General features: G+C 42.0%; 1 protein-coding gene across 2 annotated transcripts; it reads left to right on the top strand.

The window, feature by feature from the left end:
• Positions 1–514: 514 nt before the first annotated feature.
• Positions 515–24,636, top strand: Ankle2 (ankyrin repeat and LEM domain containing 2). Of its 2 annotated transcripts, none has more exons than XM_005085299.4 (13): positions 515–1,032; positions 4,517–4,990; positions 6,915–7,121; positions 8,322–8,515; positions 8,607–8,795; positions 11,303–11,425; positions 12,925–12,991; positions 16,778–16,950; positions 18,161–18,267; positions 18,733–18,923; positions 21,927–22,533; positions 23,225–23,356; positions 23,738–24,636. In XM_005085299.4, the coding sequence occupies exons 1-13, from the start codon at positions 846–848 to the stop codon at positions 23,958–23,960; spliced, it is 2,874 nt and encodes a 957-aa protein (XP_005085356.1). In that variant the 5' UTR covers positions 515–845; the 3' UTR covers positions 23,961–24,636. The 2 variants fall into 2 exon arrangements, with proteins under 2 accessions (XP_005085356.1, XP_005085355.1); XM_005085298.4 differs by having other exon boundaries at positions 518–1,032; positions 8,319–8,515.
• Positions 24,637–26,449: the final 1,813 nt, after the last annotated feature.

Genomic DNA, 26,449 nt, shown 5'->3' on the forward strand with positions numbered 1-26,449 from the left:
ACACCATCCCAGGCTGCCATGGTCTTCGGTGCCCTCGTGATTTGTAGTCAGAAGTGAAATAAATTATGGTGACACATGCTTGTAATCTCAACATTGTGCAGGCTCAAGCAGGAGGATCTCCAGCATCGGGCCAGTTTGAGGGTATATAACAAGACTCAAAAAGAAAAACAAAGGCTAGAAAAGGACTTGGAATTAGCAGCCGGGTATGGTGGCGCACACCTTTAATCTCGGTGCCGGGGAGGTTATTCGTCAGAACCGCACGAGCGTTTTGCCTGGAGGGTCCGCTGCGTCAGTTTACAACACCCGGCAGGGCTACAGAGCAGGGTTTCTGGACTTGGCCACCGTTCTCACTCCCAGCACCTACCTGTCGAGGACTCTGACCCGCTCCTCTGGCCACAGTCTGGGTGGCCTGGGTGCCAGCACTTCGCTCTCTAGTGTGGCTAAAAAACAACTCAAAGCCAAGCTCCCACTGCGCAGGAGAGCAAACCGCGCCCAGCCTGAGCGCCGCGTCCGACTCAGGACCCCGGCATGCTGCCCGCGCCATTGCCGGACGGCGTCTCGCTTGAATCAGGACCCCGGTTGCCTCCGAAGCCGCCTGAGGCTGGGTTCCTGCCGGCGTTCTGGCAGGATCGTCGGGAAACGGAAGACACCAGAGACTGAACGCGCACCGGGCCTCCTCTTCTCCTGTCGGGCCGCGACTCCTGTAACCCCGCGGAGGGGCGGAGGCCCAAGGCCCGCGCGACTCCGGCAGCGAAGCGAGCGGCCTACTGAGGGGCCTGAGGCGTGCGCGGCGCGGACTCTTAACTCCGGCGGCCGCGCTCAAGGCCTCGGCCTCGGCGGTGGCGATGCTGTGGCAGCGGTTGGCTGTGGTGGAGTGGGCGGCGCTGGCCTGGGAGCTCCTCGGCGCCTCGGTGCTGCTCATCGCCGTGCGCTGGCTGGTCCGGCGGCTGGAGAAGCGGCCGCCGAGCCTGAACCGTTGCGGGACCCCCTCCCCGCCGCCCGGCGCGTCGGCAGCTGTGGCCAGACAGCCCGGTAAGGCGGCGTTAGTCAGTGGGAGGGAAGCTTCACTTCTCCCTGTGGACACAGTAGGACCCTGTCGCGGCCTGAGTCCACTGGCGGGTGAGCCTGAGTGGCCGAGAAGCGGAACTTCTGTTTCACCGTAGGAGCGAGCATTCTTAGGGGAAGGGCCTTCTGAGCCAGGGAGCGGCCTTGCAGGGGCTGCGGGAAGGGTGAACCTAGACTAAACACTTGCCGAAGTCGGAGTCGATGAAAGGGGAAGTTGCTTCTGGCAGTGGTTTGAATGTGAGAACTTAACGAGATGAGGGATAGGATGAGACGGCCAAGTTAGGTGTGATCCCAGGACTTCAGAGACATGGACGGATGTGGTTCTCGTTTATTGCTTTCGACTGGACTGTCAGGTCTCGGTGAGGAAGAGATGGGAGGGTGGCTGCTGGTCACTTTAAGATCGAGGTGACTGTTAAGCAGCAGCTTGGTGTCTGGAGTGAAATCATGTCACGTCTGCTCCTGGCTCTGCCATTTCTGCTGTGGGACTTCTTAGTGTTGGGCAGCTCATTCACCCACCATTTTTTCAACACCGTCATTAGGATACGAATAATAATAGTTCTTTTTATTTTAAAGGAATTTTTAAAATTATTTTTATTTTATGTGCATTGATGTTTTGCCTGTGCATACATGTCTGTGTGAGGATGCCAGATCTGCTGGAACTGGAGTTACAGACAGACAGCTGTGAGCTGCTATGTGGGTGCTGGGAATTGAACTCGGGTCCTCTGGAAGAGTAGCCAGTGCTCTTAACCACTGAGCCATCTCTCCAGCCCCACCAATAATAATAGTTGTTACTATGGTTTTGTTTTGTTTTGTTTTTTGTTTGTTTGTTTGTTTGTTTTGAGGGAATAAAGTCAATGCTGGAAATTGAGCCCTACTACCTGCTGGCATCATCCATGTAAGAGCTGCATGTCTCAGTTCTGGGGAAAGGTCCGGGAGATAAAACCCAGGAGTCTTCACCAGAGTTCATCTATGTACTGTAAAGTTGTCAGCCTTGTGGGGTCTTGTGGTCCTTTTTGATTGTTTTGGGAACTCCTGATGTGAACCCACACTCTGTGCTTAGTTAGCTCTTCTCTTCGAAGCCCTCCAGTCCCCTGACCTATAATCCAATGCTTACCAGGTGATTATCAGCTTGTGTTCATACTGTGTTCTTCGGAAGCTGGGTTTTACTAACACCCCCTTACTCTTGAGTGTAGTTCTTAGTGGAAAATAAACAGTAATTACCAAAGTATTCTAGAAGGAAGATGAAATTGTAAACTGTTGACTGAACCTTAGAACCCTAGGGCCAAAGAAGATCTTAGAGGTAACTCAGTTGCCTCTTTGAACTTATATACAACTTCATTATTTGTTTATTTATTTACTTAGCAATGCTGGGAAGAAAACATATACAGGCAAGAGTTCTACCACTGAAGTACATCTCAACCCTTCCTTAGTAATCGTTGATTTCTCCATTTTTGCTAAAGGAACAGGAACAGGAAGGACAGGCTCATGCTAGTTGTGCATAACTGGAGAAATGAACTGCATGTGTCGTGACAACAGGTCTAACACCTCATCTTTTGGATTTTACATTCTCTTGTTCTCTGAAGAAAGTGGCACCTGAGCCAGGTGTGGTGGCACACACCTTTACTCCCAGCACTTGGGAGGCAGAGGCTGATGGATCTCTCTGAGTTCAAGGCCACCTAGGATACCCAGGGCTGTCACACAGAGAAACCCTGTCTTGAAAAACCAACCAACCAACACCTGAGGCTATCCTCTGACTTATGCATGCACATACATACACCTGTATATGTATGTATAGGAGCACATAAAGCAATAAGGGCATCTTTAATAAGTATAATGCCCACTAGTCCATTGACTCTGTGAACACTGTACCAAACACTCAAGAGGAGGTCAGTGAGTGAAACTCACCCAGGCACTGAAGCAGAGCAGTTCATGAGGCTAATGTGGCTAGTATCTATAGAGCCACACCAGGGTTTTCAGTATCTTCTTTCACCAAAAATTTATTTTCAGTTTAGTTTTTCATTTTGAAATCATTTTAGGTATATTAGAAAAAGTATTATTAATAACAGTATAAAACAGTTCAACTCATATACAAAGATATTTTACATTACCAGTTTATAGGGGAAAAAGTTCAACCTAAAGTGAGGTAACAGTGCATACCTATTTGATCAACTAAGATTTAAAAAAATAGTGACAGTCCCTAAAGTTGACAAATGCTGAGAAGATGGCTCTCCTGGATTGTTGGTGGATCTCTTAACAGTATAGTCCCTCTGGAGATTTGTCTAGCAACATCTCAAGGAAGTTAAGCCTGTCTGCTATGCACCCATAAGCTATTGTCCTAGAGAAATGAAACTTAGTTGTTTAATGTTATTACCGTATAGCTTAGACTGCACTTAAAATTATGATGGTTCTGCCTTAGCTTTCAGTACTAGGATTACAAGAGTATGCCAGAGTGCCTAGCTTTGAAAATTCTTTGGGTGAGTGGATGGATGGATGCATGCATGCATGCATGCCAGCATGCCTGGCTTTGAAAATTCAATTTGAAAATTGGATGAATGGATGGATGGGATAGGATAGGATAGATAAGATATGTGGTATGCTACCACAAACTTGAATTGTTCTATGAGGTCAGTTTCCTGTTTAAGTCTGCAAGTCATTTTTAAAATGTACAAGTATTCTGTATACTATTGGCTTAGATTCTCTAGATTTTCTGTGCTACATAATCATACCACAAGTATGACAAAAATGAACAATGACAGAACACTGTTGTCTAATCTGCAGACCTACTTCAATTTTTCATTTCTCTGTCAGTCTAGCCATCTTTCTAAGACTGCAAAGATTGTGTTAATACTTCCAGTTTCAGTGTAGTTGGTGAGCTATAGCCACCACCTGTCTTGTTAGTAGAGGCTCTTTGGAGAGCAGCTGTGGCTTGTTTACGTGTCAGAGGTGGCTGCCCTTGAGTGTGTGAGAGTTTTTTGTTTGTTCTTAAATTTTAATTGACTTTTCCAGTGTGTTGTTACTCGTTCTAAAGATTAATGAGCCTGTGATCCTCAACAGCTCAATAGCTGCAACAGACATTTATAGAAATGTTGTATCAGTGTCAGACCCAGTGGTACAGAATTTATGTTCATTATTTTATCTACTCTTCATTATAACCCAAGAGTGGATCTATTATTATGTCCATTTTGTAGATGAGGAAACTGAAGCTTAGAGTTTCAATAATTATCCTAGAATTGAAGTCATTTATGTATGAAGTTAGTTCTGTTTATGTTTAAGTTGCAGGGACAAAACCTTACTTGAACAACTAAAGGTAAAAGGGGAGCTTTAGAATAAGACCACATATTGTCTCTAAGGTAAGACTCAGTGAGGGAAACTGAGCACTTACTTAAGCATGCACTTTACTGCTGAGCTACTGTCCCATGGTTCAGGTTGATTTTTGCTTTCTTGAACTTAGGTGAAGTGACAATGGATGCCATGTTGGCGCGATTGAAACTCCTGAATCCAGATGACCTTAGAAAAGAAGTAATAAAAGCTGGATTGAAATGTGGACCCATTACATCAACAACAAGATTTATTTTTGAGAAGAAATTAGCTCAGGCTTTACTAGAGCAGGGTGGATTGCTGACTTCTTCTCTTCCCAATCACAGTGAGGTGACTGCCACAACATTTATCCAGGGCATCCCAAGGACTCCTGCATCTGTGGAAGGGAAACAAACTCAGCAGGCCAGTTTTTCTGAAGACAAAGATTTTGGTTACAGTGTGGGTTTGAACCCTCCAGAAGATGAAGCTATAACATCCAAGTCCCACCCAATACACTTCAGTGCCTCTGCCAGTAATGACAGCCATCAGACTGGAGTGGCAGCTGCTAAGGAACCACTTCTGTACTATGGAGTATGTCCAGTATATGAGGAAGGCCTTGTGAGAAATGGTAATGTACTGTGTAGCGTCTCTATACAGCCTGGGAAACTATAATCTTATCACCCAAGATATATTTCATTATGTGTGCTTTATTACCCTCTGATTCTGGAAAATTGTGCTGTGTGTATCTTTGTTTGTTTGTTTTTTGAGACAGGGTTTCTCTGTGTAGCCCTGAATATCCTGGCACCCACTCTGTAAATCTGGCTGGTCTTGAACTCAGAGATCCCCTACCTATGCCTGTCAAGTGCTGGGACTAAAGGCATGTGCCACCACTGCCCAGGTGTTCCCTCACCCTCTTAAATTCATTACAACTTGAACAGCTTTCAGGTTCGTAAATGTACCAATGAGTGTATGAATAATTTTCAGTCTCAAGGAATTGTATTTTGGGGCTAGAGACCTGTTTTAGTTAGTAGAGCATTTGCCTAGTATGCATGGAGTCCTGTGTTCAATCCCCAGCACCATAAAACATGATGTGGTAGCACATAAACTATTACCTCAGCACTAGGGTGGATGCTAGCCTGGGCTACATGAAACCCTGTCCCCAAAAAAATAATGAAAGAAAAAAAAGAATTGCAACTTTATTTTAGTCAGGATTATATTGTGTACTTAGACTAGCTGTACAGCCTAGGGTGGGCTTCAACTCTCAACTGCTCTGTCTTTTCCTTATGACTGTTAGGATAATAGGTACAAGCCATTATAATCAATACAAGAATATTAAATTTAGGTTTGAATTATTTTTATTTAGCTCTTTGTTTAATCCATTTAAAATCCATTTTTAATAAGTTGTTATATCTTGGGATATGAAATTAACATGCAGGTATATATGATACCATTGCTTATATATGCACACATACATTGTCAGTGCATTTATCTGATTCTTTTGGATAGTGCAGGACCTTTTTTTTTTTTAAGATGTATTTTATTTAAATTAGAAACAAGATTGCTTCACATATCAATCCCAGCTCCCTCACCCTCCCCACCTCCCACACACCCTCACCAACGCCCCCAGCCCCCCACCCAATTCCCACTCCATTCCCCAGGGAGGGTGAGGCCATCCATGAGGGATATCCAGAGTCTGTCATTTCGTTCAGGGCTGGCCCTCCCCCAAGAGTCCAGGCTGAGAGAGCATCCCTCATTGTGGGATGGGCACCCAAAGTCCATTTGTATACAGGCCAGGGATAAATACTGATCTACTACCCAAGGCTCCATAGATTACCTAGGCCTCCTCACTGATACCCACATTCAGGGAGTCTGGATCAGTCCCATGCTGGCCTCCCAGCCATCAGTCTGGGATCCAAGAGCTTCCCCTTGTTCAGGTCAGCTGTTTCTGTGGGTTAAACAAGCCCAGTCTTGACCCCTTAGTGCAGACCTCTTTAAGATAAAAAATGGAGCCGGGCAGTGGTGGCACAAACCTTTACTCCCAGTACTTGAGAGGCAGAGGCAGGCGGATCTTAGTGAGTTCAAGGCCAGCCTGGTCTAGTGAGTTCCAGGACAACCACGACTGTTACATAGAGAAACCCTGTCTTGAAAAACTGGAGGAAAAAAAAGTAAAAAATGGGGAGTGGATAGAAAGATGGCTCATTGATTAAGGGCATTTGATAATCTTACATATCCCAGCTCACATGTTAGGTAGTTCATAACCTACCTATAATACCAGCTCCAGGGGATCTGATCCCCCTTAGGCCTCCAAGGATACTCAAACATACATTATGTGCATACAGTCACAAAAATACACACTTATACATACACACTTTTTTTTTATCCTAAAAGGTGTTTTTTTTTTTTTTTTATAAAAGATTGAAAATCTGAACTGTGAACATGAGGGTGAAACCAATAAACTTGTTAACAAATTTAAATTGACTGTTGAACTCTGGGTACAATTAATACAGTATTGGAACTATTCTTAATTCTTCCCTTGTTACTTTCATACCCAGAAAGGATACATGTTTATGAAGATAAAAAGGAAGCACTGCAAGCCGTCAGGTTGATCAAAGGTTCCCGGTTTAAAGCTTTTCCAACAAGAGAAGATGCTGAGAAATTTGCTAGAGGAATGTGTGATTATTTCCCTTCTCCTAACAAAACTATGTCCTCACTGTCTCCGGTGAAGACAGTGCCACTCTTTGGCAGTGATGGGTTGAAAGGTAAGCCATTGCTGTACTTCTTGTCTGGTCATCACTGTTACTTACCACTATTCTCTTTCTTGGTGTATGGAGCCTTGATATTTCTTCATCTCTGAGATAAGTCTGCTGTAGGAGGAGGTGGAGAATTGAGGCGCCCTACAGTGGAACAACCAAAGAGAAAGGGACTGGAGGGCTCCCCTGGGAAGGTTTGAGGACATAAAGGTGGATGAAGCCTGGTGCTAGTAGGCACTGAGGCTGATGAGCCAAGTCTTAGCATTGTGGACCACAGAAGCAGCAAAGGGAACACCTGTCTTGTGGGTATTTGGATGCTGATAACAATCTACATTTCCATCTGAATGTACACCTACTTCTAGGATCTGCAAGAATCACTCTCCCCGTGGGAGCTAGAAATCTGACTACACCCACTATGTGACTCAGCCAGAAGCCTGTTTGGAGAGGCTTGACCTTAATTCACATCCCTTCTCCCTAGTTCAAGGTGGACTGATGTCTCTCATTTGAGGGCCTGTCTACTGCCCTCTCCTCCCTTACTCAGATTTCTCTCCTTCCAGCATGGGAAAGTGCCCATGAAGAAAATTGTTTTAAGAAGCTCTCAGGTTTTGAATTAAACCTTTAGAAGCTATGAGTAGAACTTTTTGTCTAAAAGACAATTGCAGTTGTTGCTATCTCTTGTCCACTTCACAGAGTTGACGTTAGGTTTTTGAGAGAAGGTCTTATCATGTTAATCCAGGCTGGCCTTGAACTTGCAGTCTTCCTATCTCAACACACATCCCACCCCCAACCCTATACCTGGATTCTAAGTTTATACCACCGCACTCAGTTTCTTGACTTACCTTCAAAGTACACTAAATGACCAGGATGACAGTGCATGCCCTTATTGCCAGCATTCAGGAAGTACATGCGGTGGATGTGCTATGAATTTGAGGACAGCCTGAGCTACACAGTGACACCCTATCTCAAAAAAAAAAAAAAAAGATACACAAAATGATATCTTACTCTCAGTTCTGAACCGTCTGATGGAGCTCAGCCCTGACTTAGTACTGTGGTGTGCTTTGTACCCTTGTCAAGTCTTACCTATCAGTCCCAAGAGCTGCCGAGCCTCCATAGAGAGGCTTCAGTCTTCACCACTCTTCACCATGGCAGATTAAATGAGAAGAAAATGTTTGTGAGATTGTGTTCTTTAATTCTGTCTCTTGATAGCAGATGGTTTATGCCTGGCTGAATCAGAAACAGTAAACAAAGAACGAGCAAACAGTTATAAAAATCCCCGTACACAGGACCTCACTGCCATTCTTCGAAAAGCTGTGGAGAAAGGGGAAGAGCAAACCTTTTCTGATCTTATCTGGAATAATCCCCGATATCTGATTGGTTCTGGGGATAACCCAACCATTGTACAAGTAAGTGTATCTTCAGCATAACTCCTAGTCACTGTGTTCCTGACCAGTGGCCCTGTGTTTTAACAAACACGAAGCTAATCTTTTCTTTTAGGAGGGATGTAGGTACAACGTCATGCATGTTGCTGCCAAAGAAAATCAGGCTTCTATGTGCCAGATGACACTAGAGACTCTGGAGAACCCTGAGTTTATGCGTCTGATGTACCCAGATGACAGCACGGACATGCTGCAGAAGCGCATCCTCTACCTCGTCGACCTTTATCTGAACACCCCCGACAAAGTGGTGAGTGCTCCTCATAGTCTGTCTGCTGGAAGTTTAGGTTCCTGGTGTGGGGGAGTATTTCTTCTTTTTCTATGCTATATCAGTGCAAGACTTGTGGAATACTAGGAAGATACAAACACATATTAACTTAGAAAGATAGTTATGGAGGTGTTAACACAACAAAACTTTCCTTGGGGAAATGCAACACATATGTTGGGAACTCCAGATAAGGAACTCATGACAGACCAGAGTACAGATACCACAAAGAACAACTTGTGAACCAATGAGTTTTATTGGGGTCCCTTACAGGAATATAGGTAAGGGGTTACTTAAGGAGCAGAATGACTCAAAGACAGTTTCATCCCCAAGGAGCACCGTAACATGACTTACAGCTCACAAAGCTGGGAACCTGGAATACACTGCACAGCCTGCAGGCAGCTCAACAGGTTAGAGAGTGTCCTTTCCAGGTGCCTCTGTTAATCTAAACCTCCTTCAGGCGGCTCTGTTGGTTTCTGCTTCTTCCTGGCAGCTGATCTGTCTTAATTTCTGTTGCTGTGAAGAGACATCATGACCATGGCAACTTCATTGGGGCTTATTGAGAATTCAATAAGTTAGAACCAAGAACTAAACTCTCAGAAATCTGGGAGTTTAGGAAACTGAGAAAGAGGAAAGAAAGCACTAGAGAGGCTGAGGCCAACCTGGTCTACAAAATGAGAAGAAAGAAAGGAGTAAAATTTTACAACAGAAAAATAAAGTTTGATATGTATTTTTATAAGTGATTCCTGGTAGCCAGCCTAAAATTCATGACTATTGTGTGTGTGCATACACACACACACAATGCTGGGAACAGAACCTAAGGTCTCAAGTATGCTAGACAAGCTCTCTATTTTAGTTTCTTTAACAAGGTGATAATTTAGGGGAGTTTTCTTGTTGTTCTTATTTTGTTTTTATTTGAAAGTTACCACTAGTCTGTTGTTTCTAACATATTAGTTATAATTACCCAGGGGCTCAGAAAGTTGATTCCAATAGCTGCAAAAATACAACTTCTGTCTCAAAACAATAAATAAATAGGAAAGGATAGTAAAGATAAGATAAAAGTAAATTGTGAAACTAGAGAGATTGTCGTCCATTATGGAACTAGATTTTAAAAAGCTATAGGAATAAATAAAATCAAATTTCTTCCACCATACTCTCAAACACACTTCTGTCATCAGAATTGTGTAGGAGATTCCAGCTGGATGTTCTCCAGCTCAGTTCTGGTGATATAGAGTGAGATCCCACAGAATCAGAGCTTAATCACAAAAGATTAGCTTGGATATCAGCCATAAACCCAATTTGCCCTATTTATGTTTTGGCTTCTGAAATGTTGGGGTTATAGGCAAGTTCTACTATGCCCAGCTGATTTACTCACTTTTAGAGCATGGGTTCCATAACTGTATATTGGGTCCCAAATTATTAAAGTTAAGGTTGACTGCATACCTTTTTTTGTATGTGCATCAAATAAACAGTGACAGATGTTACCATGCCAGGCTCAGGGCCTGGCATACAATGACTATATGCTAACATGCCAAGTACTTTTTTTCCTTTAGGGTGCTCTTCCTTTTTTTTTTTTTTTTTTTTTTCCTGAGTCTTATGTAATCCAGACTGGCTACAAACTTACTATATAGCAAAGAATAACCTTCAATTCCTGATCCTTCTTCACTTCTCAAGTGTTGTCATACAAGTCTGAGGCTTTTTTATTTTTTTGTTAAAAATGTTTTTATTGCTAGATGCAGTTGCTCGTACCTTTAATTCCAGCACTCAGGTGGCAGAGGCAGGCAGAATCTAAGTTTGAGGGCCAGCGTGGTCTACATAGGGAGTTCTAGGCTATCTAGGGCTACATGGTGAGACCCTGGCTCAAAACACTTTTTTTAAAGTACGCATTTATTTGTTTGTTTGTTTGATGGTGGCGGGGCTTGGCTTGTAGATATCACAGGATACAGTTCTCTTTTTTTTTTTTTTTTTTTTTTTTGGTTTTTCGAGACAGGGTTTCTTTGTGGCTTTGGAGGCTGTCCTGGAACTCACTCTGTAGACCAGGCTGGCCTCGAACTCACAGAGATCCGCCTGCCTCTGCCTCCCGAGTGCTGGGATTAAAGGCGTGCGCCACCAACGCCCGGCTACAGTTCTCTTTTTCCACATGGGGATTGAACTCAGTTTGCCAGGCTTGGTGGCTGGCCTGGTGGTTTTATTTTACATCAGTGGTTCTCAACCTGTGAGTCTTGACACTTTTGAGGGTCAAATGACCCTTCACAAGAGTCACCTAAAATTATGGGAAAACACAAATATTTACAGTAGCAAAAGTACAGTCATAAAGTAGCAACAAAAATAATTTTGTAGTTGGGGTCATCACAGCATGAGGAATTGAATGAAAGTGTCGCAGTGTTAGGAAGGTTGAGAACCACATTTTAAAACAAATACCTACTTTCACTGTAGAGCAACCATTTTAATAACCTGAGTAAGCAAATGTGCTTCTTCTATAACTTCCCTAGGGCTTTGATACACCATTGCATTTTGCTTGTAAATTTGGAAATGTGGATGTAGTCAATGTGCTTTCTTCACACCCTTTGATTGTGAAAAATCCAAAGAATAAATATGGTAAAACACCTGAAGACGTAAGTAACTTTTAAATTGCAATTACTGTCTTGTGTTATAAGTTAAAATATATAAATTTGCATTCTGTGACTGTAGCTAATGAAATCATAAGTAACTCAGTTGTGTTTGTCTTGTGGGTATATTTAGAATACTGGCTACTAAGCATGATGTACTCTGTGAAAACAGTGTATCTGTAGAGCCAGGAAGGACTGAGATAACCTAGTCATGCTGATTTTATTTTTGAAGCAGGCCATCAGTGTTCTGAGCAACTCCGTCTTACCATGTTCCTTTTAAACACATTAGCCAACCAAGTTCCAAAGAATGCAGGATTGTGGTCATGATAATGGCTGTAGATGGTGATGGTAGCAGTGATCATGATGGTGATGAATGATAGTCTAATAGTAGTAATGATGATGGTAATACTGAAACCAGCTGATGTGTTCAGCTCATTGTGTAACAGATAAGGAGCTAGCCTGCATAGTGTTGTGCTCATGCTTATTGAAGCAAGCCTTTTTGTGTTCCTTAGCAATAGAACAAAATGTACTACATTGCATCATATGTCTGTGACATAAAACCAGACTTGGCTCTAATAAGAACTGAAATGCTAATTTAAGGATCAGGCATATATGCTTCTGGCTGACCTAGATCTGCTACTTTCAGAAATAAAACATAATGACATTTCTGGTGGGAGTGTCTTCCCTAGGCTCAGGCCCCTTAGCTAATACTACATTTAGTAACACTCACATAGCCCAGTTGGTAGGAAACTTCCCTGACATAGTATGCATAAGGCCCTGACATTAAGGAGTGGAGGGGAGAAGGAAAACAATAAAATTTTATTACAGTAAATAGTTTTACCAGTATTTTTATAAAATAATTTCTGAAAACCAGCCTGGTTTACCATATTGCTTGAATATGTTTTCTTGCCGTGTACCAATGGGCTTTTACAATGATCCTATAGAATGAAGCTATGCTATTGAACACGGTTTTCTTTTTGTTGTTGTTTATTTGCTTATTTATTTTTATGTGTGTAGGTGACTATCTTGTCTGCATATATGTCTATACCACATGCATGCTTTGTGTCTGTGGAGGCCAGGAGAGGGTGTCAGATGCCATCTCTCTAGCTCCCTAGCACAGGTTTTCTGAGTATGACTTTTGTGAAATTTTTAGCATTAAGGATAATTCTAGGGCTGGAGAAATAGCTCAGTAGTTAAGAAAACTTACTGCTCTTGCAGAAGACTGGAGTTCTATTCCTAGCAGCCAGCTTGGATGACTCACAGCTGCCTACAACTCCAGCTCCAGGGGAACCAACACTCTCTTCTGACCTCTGGGTCATCTGCACTTTTATATCACACATGTACACAACATGTACCTATACACATAGGTAAATAGTAAATAATTTTTAAAAATTTAAAGATACTATTCTATTTTACTGGATTTGAACTTTAAAAAGGTTTTATTTGATAGGAAATTTAATGTAATAATAAATAGAATGTTCACTTTATCTGTTTTGTTTAAATAGGTAATTTTTGAAAGAAGCAAAAACAAATCTGAAGAACTGAAAGAAAGAATTAGAGAATACTTAATGGGTGAGTTCTTGCCATAGAAGGCCCTTTGCAAGAGGCCCCTGGATAAGACTGTGAATGAACCTGGGGCAGTACAACAGAGGTTTATCTGCTTTCCCGAGTTCTGAAAAAATAGTGCTATGAACTCCTCTCAGAGCCTTTCAAAATTATCTGTTTTTTTTTTTTTTTTTCCCCCTGAATACTGTACCTCCTTGCCTGATCTCACACTGCCCGTTCTTGTTCTAATTTTAGGCTCTCTGTTCAGGGATTCACTCCATCCTTGAGGCAAGTTTCTCTGATCACTTTTTGCTAGGGAGGGCTGAAGCCCAGAGCTCCTTGTTTGGTTGGTTATTTGGCTTTTGTTTTTAGTTTGGTGCTAAGAAGGTGTATTTTGGGTCTGCCTCCCCCCTCTGCTCCTCTGAGGCTATCTAGCTCAGCTCAGCCTTTCAAAACTGGAACCCCATCAAGACCATTATTCTGCTGGGATTGTGGAGGTTCAATATTCATTCATATTCATTCTGTCTCTCTCTCCACCTCTCTCCTCCCTTTTCTCTCCTACTCTATGCTCTCTCCCTTATCATACCCCCCTTTCCCTTCCATCCCTCTCTTCTTCATTTGTGGGGTATCTACCAGAGAAAACTACTCAGACATGGGTTAAGCCAATAGAAAGTCTTTATTAGCTGGATGGCAACTTAACTGATTGTCCAGAATCCTAGAATAGCCCTGAGTGTTTCTCAGGATAACCTTTTAAGCGCGCGCGCACACACACACACACACACACACACACACACACACACACACACACACACACACACACACACACACACACCACCCAACAGCTATATATCTTTGGTTGACATTCTTCAGCTGGCAAGTGCAGTTAGCCAGATGCAGAACTACAGAACCCAAGGTTAGTATATTTAGAGACCTTCCCAGAATTATAGACTTGGATGAACTATATGCTGAGTTTTATGGCCTGAATGGTACTTACATCAGTTATGCTAAGGTCTGGGAGCCTGTTTCCTTTCCTTTCTTGTGGTCAGGAACTCCTAATTGTAGCTCCTGTGCTTCCTGTCTGTGTGTTTCAGCTATAGGGAAATGGGCAGTTTCAGGAGGGACTGTCTTCCTGTGCTTTTCAGTGCATCTCAGAAGATGCAGAAGTACTTTTCCTTCTGTCTCTTTACCCAGTTTGTTCCTGCTCACTAAGTAAAAATGTAGCTCTCTAGCCTGTTTTGCCTTCTTTTCCTTCTTAGGTGTATATAGCATGGCTATGGCTCAGCACAACATCTTTGGGTATTTTCTCAGGTCAGAGTCTATATAGCTTGTGTATCTGACTTTTTGTAGAAATAGGTACTAACTCTCAATCTAAGATTATCTGGACTTTAAATTGTGCTCTGATCTCTTCCTGTGTGGTGGAGGTGGCAGAGATGTCTCTGGCATTTGTTGGAGGCACCAGTTGTGTTACAGAACACAATTAAATGGAAACTGCCAGAAATGCCTTAAAATGTTATACTTTGTGGAGGGACTTTTCATTTTTGTGATCATATAACTTGATCACTGTTAAGATCTAGTCACCAAAAAAAAAAAAAAAAAAAAAAAAGATCTGGTCACCTAGCTTTTTTTCTGGGATAAACATGATATTTCTGCGTGCATTTTCCTTTTTGTTACTCATCCTTGTGATGTTTTGCACATCTTCCTTGTTTCCTGCTGAGGGTCATTAAAGCCCAGGCAAAAGCTTCAGTGGTTGTCTTATGGTGACTTTCACATTCTCGACTTGATGCTTCAAGGAGCATACTGCCTCATCATTCAGAAGAGACCCACACTTGGATGAATAGAGGAAAGAATACACAACACCCTAAGGACATGAAAAGGATAAAAAAGCTAGACGGAAGACCACTGAGGGCATGAATCCAGTTTTGTTGACACAGTGTTGTGTTTTTCTCCAAAGTGCTGGGGCCAACTTGGCCTCACACATGCTGGGCACCTCTACCTTTGGTCTAACTACAGCCGTCTACAGGCAAACTTTAACATCTTTCAGTGGTAGAGTATATTCTTGGAACATAGTAGTATACAAAGCCCTGGGTTCATTACATCCTCAGCACACATCACATTCGCGTATACACACTCACCACACACACAAACATACACACTCCAAAAATTTCAAGGATTTGAATATTCAAAAGAGAATAAACCATTTTTTATGAATAGGTAGGTTATACATGAATTTTGTTGTTTACTTTCCAAAAGACAACCATTATTTCAAAATCCATGAAATTGGGAGGGGGTTGAAATCTGTCACAAAAATCTCATTGTAAGTATGTGGTATCAGTCACAGTTTCAGATGTTGAAATGTTAAAACATTTCTCTGGTTAATTTTGTTGTTTGTTTTGAGACAGGATCACACTATATAGTCCTGGAACTCACTATGTAGACCAGGCTAGGTTCAAACTCACAGACATCAGCCTGCCTTTGCTTCCAGAGTGCTGGGATTAAAGGCCTGTGTCACCATGCCCAGCCGTTTCTCTGGTTTTTTGTTTGTTTGTTTTTGGTTTTTTGAAACAGGGTTTCTCTGTGTAACAGCCCTGGCTTTCCTGGAACGCATTTTGTAGACCAGGCTGGCCTCAAACTTACAGAGATTCGCCTGCCTCTGCCTCCCGAGTGCTGGAACTAAAGGTGTGTGCTATCACCACCTGGCCATTTCCCTGTTTTTAGCCGGGCGGTGGTGGCGCACGCCTTTAGTTCCAGCACTCGGGAGGCAGAGCCAGGCGGATCTCTGTGAGTTCAAGGCCGGGCTGGACCGACAGCCTCCAAAACAATACAATACCCTATCTCGTAAAACCAAAGAAAAATAAATAAAAAATAAAAAAGTATTTTTATGTGCAAGAGTGTTTTGTGTGCATATATCTATGTGCACCATGAGTATGCCTGGTGCCCACAGAGAGTAGAAGTGGGGGTTGGACTGAATGCAACTGAAGTTAGACAGTTGTGAGTCTTCATGTGGATTCTGGGGACCAATCTTTTACATTCTGCCAAAGCAGCATACTCTCTTAACTGCTGAGCTCTGTCTCCTTCTTTGTACTAATGAGGCTCCTGGCTCCAGACTTCTAGCTTCCTTGGGTATCTACTGCTTGCCCCTTCTGTCTTTACTTTCTTGTTATTAAGTGTTTTTCATTTTGTTTGTGCCCAGTATGTTTCAGGACAGAAATTCAATGCTATATTTTATTTTATAAATGGATATAGGGAAAAGAGTTGTTTTGGGGGGGTCGTGGGGGGTGGTAAGAGAGATGATGAAGACCTTAGGATAACAGTAGGAGAAAGAAAAGGTAGTTTGATTCCACACGTTTTACCACAAAGTACGTTTGTCTAGAAGTAATGACAGATTGGATAATTTGTAAAGATTGCATGATGCCTTCTATATTTGAAGTTTCGGCAAAATAACATTGGTAAACTATTGAGCAAAACAGGAAATTGAAAATTGGTTAGAGACTATGAGGGATAAGTCTGAATCTTATTGACCTATTTGTTTGCTCATGGTTCTTTTTACAAACGTACTATTGGCAGCTCATGTAGATGTAAGAACTTAAATACCATAAATATGCATCTTCACTAGTAATCTCGAAGCCTGGGGGCGGGGGGAGACTGTTTTAGTAGAGAATAAAGGTGAGGCTACTTAGTTGCTGGCACAAACTGGTCTTGGCCCCCAAACCTATATATCATTACCTGGTCCCTTCTGTCAGTGTTTCCCTTGCTCCCCCAAACCCTCAGAGCAGGTAAGTAGCAGGTTGTGGCTGACATTTATCTCCTCTTCAGGTCACTACTATGTCCCACTTCTGAGAGCAGAAGACACTTCTTCTCCTGTCATTGGGGAGCCGTGGTCCTCAGACCAGAGAGCTGAAGCCTCCAATGCTGACCACGGTAGAAATAGCCCCAGAGATCCTGTGATGACACTGAGAGCTTTCGCGGGGCCTCTGAGTCCATCGAAGGTGAGTGATCATGGAAGGAACTTTCAGGAACTGTCCTGGCTAGCTCTACATTTTAGGATTTGGTGTTCCAGCCTGTTGCTTTGTTTTAGCCTTGGAGACCAACTCATGAAAGTCTGAGGTCATCCTTATCTGAGACCACCTCTGATGAAGTGGTAATGAGGACTTAGAGTATTTTTTTGTTGTTGTTGCTGATATGGCCAGGGAAGGTATATTGGAAGCTCAGGCCTCTCAGCACAGTAGTTTTTTTCTGGGCAAGCCCCTTTTGTCTCTTACCCTAGTCCATTGTGACTTGGGGATCTTCAATTTGCAAATTCAAATTCCAGATTGAGCTTCCTACACTTGGAACTCCTACCCCTTCCTACAAGTTAGTTCCTGTCATACACCTGTCTTTGAGGCCTCAGCCAGTTGATCTGTATTCACACATGAAATGATTAGGAAGTTTATAATGATGGAGTTTCTGAGTCACAGATGATACTTTTTTTTTTTTTTGCCAGATTTACAATTGCTGGTTTTCTCCAGTAAAATATATCACTCACATAGGTAAACTGTTACTTAAAACTTTCTAAATAAACTAGCCATGGTGGCACAGGCTGTAATCCCAGCTTCTTGGGAGGCTGGGGCAGAAGTATTATAATTTGAAAATCAGCTGGGTTATACATATAGTGAGACCTTGTCACAAAGCAACTTTGTAAATAATTTGCAAGAATAGAAACCTTTCCAGAACGTTGTTAGACAGGTAGATGAAAGCTGCATTCTATGCCTTATCAGCATAGTAGGTGATGTGTCAGTCTCATAGACGAGCTACATTAAGCACAAAATTCCAGTAAGGATTACTCATGAGAGATTAATGTGTAGGGAAAGTGGGATGTGTACCAGTGAGGTGGTAAGTAGACAGTACCTGCTGTTCTTAGGATGAGCCCTCACACTTGGGATATCCTGGGCCAGATCTGACTCTATCATGGGCCAGTACAGAAAGGCAGCTCTCCCTTGTGTCACTTTTCCTGGGGAGTTGCAAACAGATATCTACCTAGGAAAAGTCACAAACCAACCCCACCTTCCTGATTCCACGAGGTCATGCTCCCTCTTGGCTGCATTGTAGAAATGGCTGCAGAATCTAAAAGGTGGTAGAACATCACTGAGTCTGTAGTGTTGGTTCTGAGTCTCAGGTGAGCTGCATGAAGCATAGCCTGTCTTGCCACTTTTTTTCCAGGCAGAAGATTTCCGAAAACGCTGGAAAACTCCACCTCGAAAGAAAGCAGGCTTCTTCCACAACATCAGAAAGTCTGATCCAGAACGAGGCATTGAGAGAGTGGGAAGGTATTTACAGAACCATGACTGACAGGCTGATCAAAGTGTGCTGTGTGGTTGTGGATAGATGACAGAAAAATATTAACTGTGAATATTGAAATGTAACAGTTCCCAGAAGGATTTACTAAGAGCTGGTAGAGCCTTTTTCAAAAGTGCCTGTTTGACCCTGCCACAGACTTTGCCAAAGCAAGGACCTGTATCAGGATGTGTGTGACCTTTTGCTGTGACACTGGAATGAGCCTGAGTCACTTGATTATCGTAGGGTAGTTTCTCAAAGGACAATGAAGGATCTTACCATAGGGTAGCGATAGAATATGTCCCAAGTTTCGGCTCAAGTAAGATACCCAAAATTAGTGTTTTGGCACTTCAGAGATTAAGTGCTATTTTCTGTATACTCAGTTCTTTTTTGGTGGCTTTTGTTTTTTTGTTTTGTTTTCTGTTCTCAACTGGTTAATTGTGTTTTATTTCTTACAGGGAGCTAGCTCATGAGCTGGGATACCCCTGGGCTGAATACTGGGAATTTCTGGGATGTTTTGTTGATCTGTCTTCCCAGGACGGCTTGCAAAGACTAGAAGAATACCTTACCCAGCAGGAAATAAACAAAAAGGCTCAACAACAAATAGGAGAAAATGAAGGCTGCCTTCAGGACAGAGCCTCAGGTTTTGGTAAGCAAGTGCAGATCTGAGGTGTCTGTGGGTTTTTCCTTTTCTTTTTTAATGTGCTTTTACTGTAAAAACAGATCTTTTCTTCAAAGTCATGTCAGAAAATGTGTGTATAGTTGTGTTTAAAAAACAAAAAGGTGCCGGGCGGTGGTGGAGCACGCCTTTAATCCCAGCACTCGGGAGGCAGAGGCAGGCGGATCCGTGTGAGTTCAAGGCCAGGCTGGACCTGCAGCCTCCAAAACAATACAGAAAAACCCTGTCTCATAAAACCAAAGAAAAACGGGGCTTGAGAGATGGCTCAGAGGTTAAGAGCACTGACTGCTCTTCCAGAGGTCCTGAGTTCAATTCCCAGCAACCACATGGTGGCTTACAACCATCTGTAATGAGATCTGGTGCCCTCTTCTGGCCTGCAAGCATACATGCAAACAGAACACTGTATACATAGTAAATGAAAATAAATTATAAAAAAGAAAAACAAAAAGGCATCAGAGTAAGCTCTATGTGTCTGAGCACCCATGCGAATATATAGCTATATGAATTGTATTACATGCATATAAAGTACATAAAAATACAGAATCACTGCAAACAAGGTCTGTATACAGGCAGTCTCGTGCTTTTTGCTTTGTTTCCTGGCGTAGACATACTTTATATTTTAATACAATGTATAATGTCAGGAAAAGACAAGGAAGAGAGGTTCCAGAATACTGGGCACTGTATTTTGTCAGTCACTGGAGTATAGAGTGCCTTGAGTACAAAACAAGTTAATTGAATGCTTGGAAAAGGTTAAACTGAGCACAATAAATAAACAAACAAACAAACTAGGTTATAACTCACCAATACCATTAAAAAGGGAGAAATTAGTTTATATAACTCAGTGGTAGAACATGTGCTTACCATGAGCAAAGCCATGAGTTTAATCCCCAGCACTTGGAGGGTGGTTGAGGCTTGTATTATAAGGAAAAAGGCAAAAACACCCCAAATCGAAGTGGGAAAAGAAAAGCACTCATTAAAAGAAGTGAAAATAAGCTGAGTAGTGCTTGCGCAAACCTTTAATTCTAGCACTTGGGAGGCAGAGGCCAACGGATATCAAGGTAGAGTTCAAAACAAAAAAAAAAAAAACAAAAAACAAAACAAAATACAAAAACCACCCTAAGCCATGATTATAAGATCCTAGTGTGGAAAGGTTCCCACCTTACCAAAGTAAAGGTGCTGGTAGTTTGCTTAATCCAGTGTCTATTCAAGTATTCAAGCACTTTATTTATAATATTGGAAACCTCAACATAGCTTACTTCACCCTAGAGTTGAAAATTGGCTGAGGAAGTAAGTAGTTCTGGCCTTAGCCAGAAAATTCATGCTTTTACAAAGTATGTTTTAAAGAGTAGTGAATAATGTGAACAGTTATAATGAGTAGTGTACAACAATGTGTGCAGTTATTGGAGAAGAAAACTATACAATTGATCTTGAGTATATTTGCATAATATTAATTTTCAAAATAAGATGACTATAGCAACATCACTGAAAGTTTTCTAGATGTTTTACAGCTAACATGTATCATTTTTATAATTAAAAGAAAACCATTTTCATTTATAGTTAAAATGAAACCAAATACTAGTAAATTTGACAGTGCACTGGAAGGGAGCTAAGAGAAGAGCCTTCACAAAAGTCCTCCAGCTGAATTCCTTCTTTCGTCTGTGCTTCTGCTAGTCCCACAGAGAGCACCACCCTCCCTGGAGAAGAAGAGGCGTAGAGTTATTGACACAGTACTGCTTTAGTCTTTCCTCAGAAAAACTTGGATTGAATCAGAAATGAGACAAGGATTAAAATGAATCAAACTAAAGATAATGAATTTTAGCTGAGTGTATTATTAGTGCCTAGAATGTTAGTGTTTGAGAAGTGGAGGAAGGAAGATCAGAGTTTCAAGGTAAACCTTAGCTACACAGAAAGTTTGAGGCCAGGCTGGCAGGCTGCATGAAACCCTTTCTCAAATAAATTTTACTGGGTGTGGTAGTTAATGCCTATACTCCTAGAGTTTTGAAGGCAAGAAGCAGGAAGAATACAGTGAGTTGGAAGCCAGTCTAAGCTACACAAGAAGAGGCAATCCAGGAATAAAGTAGGAAGACCCTGACTTCAAAAGAAAACAAAAAAGAATATTTTTAAAGTCAAATAGAAACTTAGTAATTACTAGAGCTTGGGTCCTACATAAAAGAAGTTAAACAAACATTTTAAAGCTTTCAAAATTAACATTGAACGATTGACCTGTAAAGCATTTACTTTGTAAATTAAATCTTCTAGAACAATATGGGGAAGGAGGGAGAACATAATACACATCATGTAAAAAGAGACAAGTTAGTGCCATGAGATAGCTTAGCAGATAGAGGTATTTGCCACAGATGCCCGGTGACCCAGGTATAATCCCTAGAACCCACATAAAGGTAGAAGGAGAGGATGCCATAAAATGGTTTTGACTTCTAGTCTCATGCCACTGCGTTCACACACATACACCCACTCACAGCACACATATTATGTATATGATAAGTAAGAAATGAGTTTAAGCAGCAACCTTGAATATGGAGAATAGTGCTGGATGAAGGCTATGCTCATGAACTGTGGAAGAAAATGTACCAGGCTAGCTGTCAGTGCCAGGATGTGGCTTCATATACTCTGAACCTATTCTATTGTTCCATGAGAGTATAAGCACTTAGTTGATGTTAAAAGAGTTCCTTGCATGCACCATAGTTATAGCAACTACAGTGTTAGTCTCAAGTTGTTGATATATTTCATTTGCAGAATAGATACATGAAGCAGTTTTTCATGAATTTGTTCTACACAGTATGTCTAGAGTTTTATCAAGTCAGCTTGTGGGAAACTGGCCATAGGACCCTTGTCTTAAAACCTAACCAGCTTTTGAATTAGTCATTTCTTGCTTGTGCTGAAGGCTTTACATTGGGTAAAGGTTCATTTTAGTTCTATGTTGCACACTGACAGGCTGCTTTGTTGCTCTCACAGGCAGTGGAAGGAAGTACAGCAACTCCATCTCCGTGGGAGCATTTCTAGATGGGGATGATGACATTAGTTTGGAAGAAATTAAAAATCAGCAAAATACCACTCAAAGTCAGCCCACAATCAATAAATTCCAAAACTCTGAATGTGGTTCCCTTCCCTTGGGACAGAAGGTGGACCCTGGAGAAGCCTCAGTTGGATCTTGCCCCAATAACAGCCGAAATGGGCTTTGTCCTCCTCTCACCCACAGGACCACAGGTGGAAGGGGACTAGAGGCCACCAGTGGGCAAGAGGCCCCTTCACTACCTATTTCTGCTCTGACTCTAGAGTTTGATAAACTGAATTTGCAGAGTCTAGGAAATAGCCTGCTTGAGACGACAAATGAAAATAAGATATTGGCTTCCAAAAATGATGTAGTAGAGAGTAACTCACTGGTACCTCCTGCAATATCAAAACTTGAAAATAACCAAGACAGGACCAACAGTGAAGTGTCAGAGGCAATGGCTGAGATGTCTTTGGATCCCAGCAGTTCCCAGCTTAAGGTTCAGGATGGTCAGGAACCTGTGTTCTCATCTGCCACAGGAAATTCCACCAGGAGACTCTTCCTTTCCGGGTAAGTTAAAGATACTTGTAGCACTGTAATGAGTGTGTAGTCTCCAAATATTCCTCTGGGGTCCAAATATTCCTCTGGGGTCTTCTGTATGGATTGCGCTGATCCAGTGTCAATAAGGGTGTCCCAAAAAATGATTTGATCTGTCCTGTGTTCACACACACACACACACACACACACACACACACACACACACACACACACACACACACACACACACACACACACACACACACACACACACACACACACACACACACACACACCCCAAGACAAGATTTCTGTGTAGCTTTGGAGCCTGTCCTGGAAATTGCTCTGTAGACAAACTCACAGAGATCTGTCCTGGCTCTGCCTCTCAAGGGCTGGGATTAGAGGTGTATGCCACCACTGCCCTGCCTGGCTCTTCCCCCCCACCCCTATTTATTTTGTGCATGTTTATATGTATGATTGCTGATATCTGTGTAGGTCAGAAGAGGGTGTTAGATTCCCTGGAGCTGAAAGTTTCCAACATGGATCTACAAAGCAAACTCCAGTCCCCTGTAAGACCAGCAAGCACCCTTACCTGCCGAGCCATCTCTCTAGCCCTCCAGATTGATTCTTGAGTTAAATACACAACGGTAACTTAAAAAATCTTTGGACTTTTTTATTCAGTGTTTCTATTTTTTCTTACATCTTTTTTTGTTATGCATTCTAGAGAGGAGCCATCAAAACTAGATCGGGATGTTTTAGCAGCTCTTGAGTGTGCCTATATTGACCCTGGCCTGTACCCAGCTGTCCACAGGTGGAAAAGCACTGTCCTGTGCTACTCGCCCTCAGACAGACAAAGGTACTATCAGAACATCAAAGTGTAGAGACTGGTGATTTTATCATGCATGATGGCTTTCTCATAGTGACAAAGCTAACTGGTGCAGCTCCCCATGCAAGCCTGGACTGTATGTTCATGTAGATGTGGTCACAAAGGCATATGTCTGTTGAGTGGAAAAGTAGGCCAGGCTTGCTCCTGGCAAACTGCACCAGGGGTGGCAGCATTCAGGATTTGTAGCTGGAGTAATGTAGGTGTTGTGTGAAAAATCTTCAGATTCGAGATGCAAAAGTACTTCCTCTCTGTAAGATGGGTGTCATTCCTATGTTTTTGTTTTGTTCTTAAACTCTACATCTCTGTAGATGTGCCTTTCTGTGGTAACAAATCTCTTTTTGGTTTCTGTAGTTGGCCAAGTCCTGCATTGAAAGGGAAGTTCACAGCTGAGTTGCTGGACCTTGGTTGCTCTCATAGCTGCAGTTCAGGACGAAGCAGTCCGGCTGGTAGCAGCCCCAGCAAGCCTGGACACACCACCTCCTCCCCTGGCCTTCACAGCCCCAGGCGGTACAGTCCAGCACATGGGACCCACTTCCAAAGGATGGCACACATGGCCCGACTTGCAGCTCTGTGAAGCCAGCCAGTATGCTCACTTCTGGGGCTCATTTACTTCTTTGTTTTTAAAAGAAGGACAATATGTTTATTGGTAAAAATTCCATGAAAAAAAATGTATTCTGAATAACTTCTTAATCCTCATTTTGAGGGTACCAGAATTTTAGAATATACAATGTTATCAGTAAAATTTATATTTCTGCTATGTTGAAAGAAGTTAATGAAAGCAAACTCAGGTCCAAGTTGCTTGAAAAGTATAACTGTAGTAATAATTCAGACTTTTCAGGTAGAAGATGTAGTTTTGGAATGGAGTAAAGATACAAAGGCAGCTGATAGGCAAGTGAGGTGTTTCTGAGGGTGAATTGTGTATTGTCTCATTCTTTGGGTGGGAGCAGCTTTCTTATACACAATGGCAAAAATGTGTTTGTTACTTAATCCTAGTTGTTCCAACAGTGAGAAAGCAGGTGGCAGGGAAGCAAATGGGTCTTGCTATCTCAGACTTCAGCAACAATGCTCAAAACAGTGCTAGAAGAAAAAAAATACCACCTTTTCTTGTGGGGGTGAAAAAGTTAAAGCCATTGGGAGTCATGCCAGTAATCATAGAAACTCACCAGCAATAACTAAAAAAGCAATTTTTATTTTTCAATGTGCTTTTACTTAATTGTCAGTGCAATGATAATTAAAAAATGTCGAAGTTTCCTAGTCTTAGATTTTTTCCTGAGACTTCATTGAGCATGATTACATAGCAAATAACTCACTTTAGAATTTATTTAAAGAGCACTACACTACAACCTAAAACCTGAAATTTGAGCCCTGAAATTTCCATTGCTTACAATGTTCACTTTTGCCTGTCCCTTGTCACTAGCCCCAAGAGATCTGTACCGAGTGTGCTGTACACCCTAGGGTACAAAGGTTAAAAACCATCTCGCTGAAGGTAGGCCGTGGCACACCTACTTGCACACAGGCAGTAGTAATGCTCTGTAGACACCTACAGTACTTACCACAATGAAAACACGCCGCTGATTTTGCCAGCGTCAGTGCTTTTTGTGAGTCATTTTTAATCTTCCTGAGCTCTGATTTTGAGATTGTACAATGCTACTAAATTGGCATTAGATTCTTTTTTCATAATTCTGGCCAGGCATGGTGGCACATGCCTTTAATCCCAGCACTCAGGAGGCAGCCAGGACTACATAGAGACCTTACCTCAAAAATAAATAATAAAATAAGTAAAACTTCTGAGTTTTAATGTTTAGAGGGTTTTTTTAAAGCTTATTTTTAATGTCAGAAATATTAGAATTGAGATTTAAGACTTTGGATTCAAAATTTATTACATGGAATGTTTTCATTTCCTGTGTAAATACATGTACAAGATAGCCAATACAGTGACCTGAAAACAATGCCATTCTAAAAAGGATTATCTTTGTTCTCAAAGGAAAAAAAACAAAAACAAATCCACATGTTATATTCAACTATGATCTTGTTTTCTGAGCATTTTGTCCTGGATCTTTTTACTTGTTTGGGAGGTGGGAGTTGTCAATATTCAAATAAAAATAGAAGTACTAGTTTTGTGCTAGCTTCAGACCACAGTCTGGGGTTTTGTTTTTGAGATAGGGCAGGGTTCTTTGGAGGCTGTCCTGGCACTTGCACTGTGGCCAGGCTGGCCTGGAACTCAAAAATATACACCTGCCTCTGCCTCCCAAGCACTGGGACTAAAGTGTACCACCACAGCCCAGCCTAATCTTGTGTTTTAACCACATTTATTTACATAATGTGTGGAGATCAGAAGACAACTTTTAGGAGTTGGTTTTTATTTCTAGTAGGTTGCAGGGATCCAACTCAGGTCATTGGACGTGACAATTTTATCTGCTGAGCCATCTTGTTAGCCCATTTTAAACTTTAAGCCATCTTTGAACCATTTTTTCCATTACTGTGTAGAGTATATTTATTAGTAACTCTTGGTAATTCTATGCCATAAACACCATTTAATGAATCATTTTTACACAATGCTTTCATAAAGATGACCTAATGGACAGAATTCCCTTTTTGGTAAAACTAAGCAGTATTTTTCATGGCAAAGTACATTAATTTGTGTATCACATTGATATTTGTGGGGTGGTCTCACTATGTTGCCCCTATGGCCTTGAACTGGACAGGTTTACTTGCTGGTTTTTGGTTTCTAACACAGTGGATACCACTTGATTATAAGCAGTAGGAAGCCTCCTCTTATTAGCAACCATTAGTTTGTAAAGTGTGACAGGGGTGTGTAAGGCCTTCAAGTGGCATGGTACAGATGAACTTTTAATAGAGACAACAGAAGTCCCCAGTGTTTGTTCCTAGAGAAAAGCAGAGCACAGTGTTGTTGAAGATTAGTGCTTGCTGCACTATGGCAAGAACCAATACCAGATGCTATTGAACAGCTGGATCTTTACTGCTTTCAGAGGAACTAGTTAGGACTTTAGTCTTCATGATTTGGGCCTTGCTTGCTGAGCTGTTGACCCTCACATTGGTTAT

This window comes from Mesocricetus auratus, unplaced genomic scaffold, assembly GCF_017639785.1.
Source record: "Mesocricetus auratus isolate SY011 unplaced genomic scaffold, BCM_Maur_2.0 Super-Scaffold_100025, whole genome shotgun sequence".
Classification (NCBI taxonomy): Eukaryota; Metazoa; Chordata; class Mammalia; order Rodentia; family Cricetidae; genus Mesocricetus; species Mesocricetus auratus.